Source organism: Kryptolebias marmoratus, linkage group LG17 (genome assembly GCF_001649575.2).
Source record: "Kryptolebias marmoratus isolate JLee-2015 linkage group LG17, ASM164957v2, whole genome shotgun sequence".
NCBI classification, from domain to species: domain Eukaryota; kingdom Metazoa; phylum Chordata; class Actinopteri; order Cyprinodontiformes; family Rivulidae; genus Kryptolebias; species Kryptolebias marmoratus.
The window spans coordinates 1,284,578-1,287,847 of NC_051446.1; the positions used below are offsets into that span (position 1 = coordinate 1,284,578).

General features: G+C 35.2%; 1 protein-coding gene across 4 annotated transcripts in view; it reads left to right on the plus strand.

Moving 5' to 3' along the window:
- Positions 1-971: 971 nt before the first annotated feature.
- zgc:113176 (uncharacterized protein LOC554708 homolog) overlaps positions 972-3,270 on the plus strand; it is a 14,841-nt gene continuing 12,542 nt past the window's right edge. For 2 of the 4 annotated variants that reach the window (XM_037980997.1, XM_037980999.1), the window contains exons 1-2: positions 973-1,309; positions 1,809-2,021. In XM_037980997.1, coding sequence (XP_037836925.1) covers positions 1,958-2,021 — 64 coding nt within the window. In that variant the 5' untranslated portion in view covers positions 973-1,309; positions 1,809-1,957. Of the gene's footprint in view, positions 1,310-1,808; positions 2,022-3,270 lie in introns of all 4 variants that reach the window. The other 2 variants (XR_005234351.1, XM_037980998.1) reach the window with 2 other exon arrangements.

Below are 3,270 nucleotides of genomic sequence, written 5' to 3' on the forward strand. Positions count from 1 at the left end.
AATACAACTCTAGCACTCTGGAGATGCTCACAGCACAACTCATGTAAGTTTGAAATACCCACAATGACACGTCTGGCAGACAGTTCACTTTCTACATTGTCATAACTTTTCCCTCATGTTCATGTTAATCCCATATTAGTGAAATTTAATAATCCACCTTTTTTGTATCTTTGTTGCAATTCTCTATTTCATTAAAAAATTGAAATGGTTTGAATCACAGAAGCAAACCGGGACTGTCAAGGCTGGTGAGATTTACCTGGTGAGACCCACTCAAGGACAAGAGCTAGCTGAAAGACATCTCCTCCGACTCCTCTCGAGAGACGTGAATCCAGAGGCAGAGGGGTTCCCCTAAACCCCCTCGTAAAACACTTTTATGAACTTTAGATTAAGTTTGTTATGATCAAATCATTTACCTCATTTGTTTTCATTTTGTTCAGTTTTTCTTCTTAGAATTATAGTCCTATTTTTCTAAAAAAATAAATAAATAATTGACTAGAAAATTACTTATGTACAACATACAACACTATGCACATAAAAAGTACATCATATTATTCAAATTGAATATATATAATCAGTGTTATACAAAAATCCAAATAATGTGTCTCTTTACAGTTCTTTTATTAAATATAAATAATTTCACATAATTTTCCTATAAGCACATCATTAAAATTTTATTTTTATAATGTCTTATAATTTATATTGTGTATGTAAATTATCAGCCTGTTACATTTAAGTATGAAGCTTTTAATTCACTGAAAACATAAACTGTTTTCCCACCACATGGATAATAAAGTCTTAAAGTTACACCCACTTTTTCTGTAAAATCTAAAGGTTTTAAAGCTGCTTTTGCTCCTGTTCAAAGCGCAGTTCTTCTGTTCATTTCACAAGGTTTCCTGCCCACTTTGCCCTGTCCAATATGGCGGCCACGATGACGTAACGCAGCAGCGACATAAACCGTTTGAAAAACCTCAAAACTCCTTGGATGACAAGCGAGACGCCTTCAGAAATCAGAGAGAAGTCCAGATGTCTTTGTTTTACCTTCACATGATTACCGAGGCTCATTATTTACAGAATATTAGTGTTAGCTGTAGCTAATTCCGCCGGAAGTTCAGGCTGTGACATCCGGCGTTAGTAAAGAAAGCGGCTAACAGCGTTAGCGTTAGCTTCGTGTTCTCTTCCATGTCTGTGCTGCCACAGCGCGCTGTGGCAGCCTTCTGTTGAGGCTTCAGGAACCTTATGTTGTTGTTGTTCTTTAGGAGTCTGATGTGCAGAAAGGAGGAGAAGAGCAGTGAAATGTAGCCTTCTACAGGTACGTCTTCTTTGTTTGTTTTTCTTCAGAGCAAACAAACTACCAAGTGTAGTTCTTTCAAACTTCCAGAAATAGGATTTTACAAAGTCATAGGTTAAATATGTGTGAACTTTTGGAGTCAACCCAGTTCAAGATGGCCGCCACAACAAAGCCATCTTAGTAAACACAACAATGCATAGAGCTAAAACCTGGTGTGGTAGTAGCTGAGAGTCATTCACAACACATACTCCAACAGGTCATGTCTGATTAAATGAGATATTGCAATATAGCATAAAAATGAGCAGAATATTTTTAAGGTTTGACCAAAATGGTTACAAGTCTGTTATTTATCAACATGATCTGGGTTTAAAACTAATGAAATTTGATTGGCATTCCTCTAAGTAATGGTAAGATTTTAATTCTCAGGTGGATCAATACTCATGCTGTAGAACTAGAAGATGCTTTTAAAGGTGTTTTTTATTTTCTTCCTTCAACGTTATGTACCTTTTCATTCTTCTAGAAGTCCCCCAGCGAGGAGGAGGTTCTGTAGGACCAGCAGCTCTGTCATCAGAGGGAACCTTAGTGGAACAGGAGGAACTGCATCAGTCAGCTGCTAGTGAAACTGGAGGCTGATGAGGTTCTGAAAACAGGACAGAGTGTGAAGAAGAGATGGAGGATCAGAGCAAACTGCTGGTTAGCATCTGGAAACCTGTAGTGAAGTTACACAGAATTGGTAAGTGAGATAAAAATGCTCTGAATGAATGAGTAAATGAACATTTGGGCTGCAGCTAATGATTATTTTGGTAGTCAACCAATCAGTCAAAAAATTTCAGTTGGTCAACGATTGTTTTAATTTATCTCTCCTTCCTATGGGTGCACCTCCTGTTCTTGGCTCATCTGCTTTAGTCTGTCCTGTTAATATCACCTGATGTCTCTGCGTTATTATCATATACCAAATTAATGTGAAACATATGAAACAATCTAATTTAATGTATTTTACCTAATGTTACCATCACCAAAAAAATGACTAAATGCACTAAAATGCAAGAAATTTTAAACAAAAAAAGTCAAATAGAAAACCAAAAAGAATTGGCCACGAGTTGGTCTGAAAGTCAAAAAATTTAAAAGGGTCTTAAAATAAATTAAATAACTAATGTAATATTTTTTTTAATAAAAATATTAAATTGTTGAGTTTACTAATAATGTACTTGATTAAGTTTCAAAAAAGAATTATTTATGTTAGACACTAAACACTTGTGTTACACAAGGATGGGTCACTGCTCCTAACACGACCTAACTAAATGATGTTTGCCCAACATGTTTTCAGTGAAATGCTGTTTTGATTTGTATCTGTCTCCTTCTAATGCTCTGTTGGTCTTTTCCTCACGTTTTCCTTTGTTAGAAGACTGTGCAGTCTTGGCAAACTACAAAGACGTTATTGATCCCAGACGTTCAGTTGTGTATTACAGTTTTAAAAAAAACATATATTTGGCTCATTATGACCTGAGCCATCTAGTGTCGACAGTAAAAAAAAAAAAAAAAAATCTGTCAATTTTTTTTCGTAGTTGACTACGTTGACTAGTTGTTCGTAATGAACACATGAATCTGACTCATGAAAGGCCCTAATCAGAGCTCTGTTACATTTATTTTTAGGTTCACAGCAAAAAATGATGCATGAATCAGAGTTTCCCCCAGAAAAGAGGCTAAGCCCGGTGGTAGGTGGCCGATCACGGCCAACCGTGATTTAGTAAAAAAAAATGATTAAAGTTGACAGGAAAGTTGAAAATATGGCTATTTATTATGTGATATTGTAAGATATGTGTCAAATATTTACACAACTACAGTTTTACAAAAAGGCACTTTTGAAATACTTTTTAAAACAAAAATACAATTAAAATAAATACTAATTGACTGCACCTAATTTAAGTCACATTTACAGATAAATTAAATAAACATAAATGAAAAAGTGCAAACAAAGCACC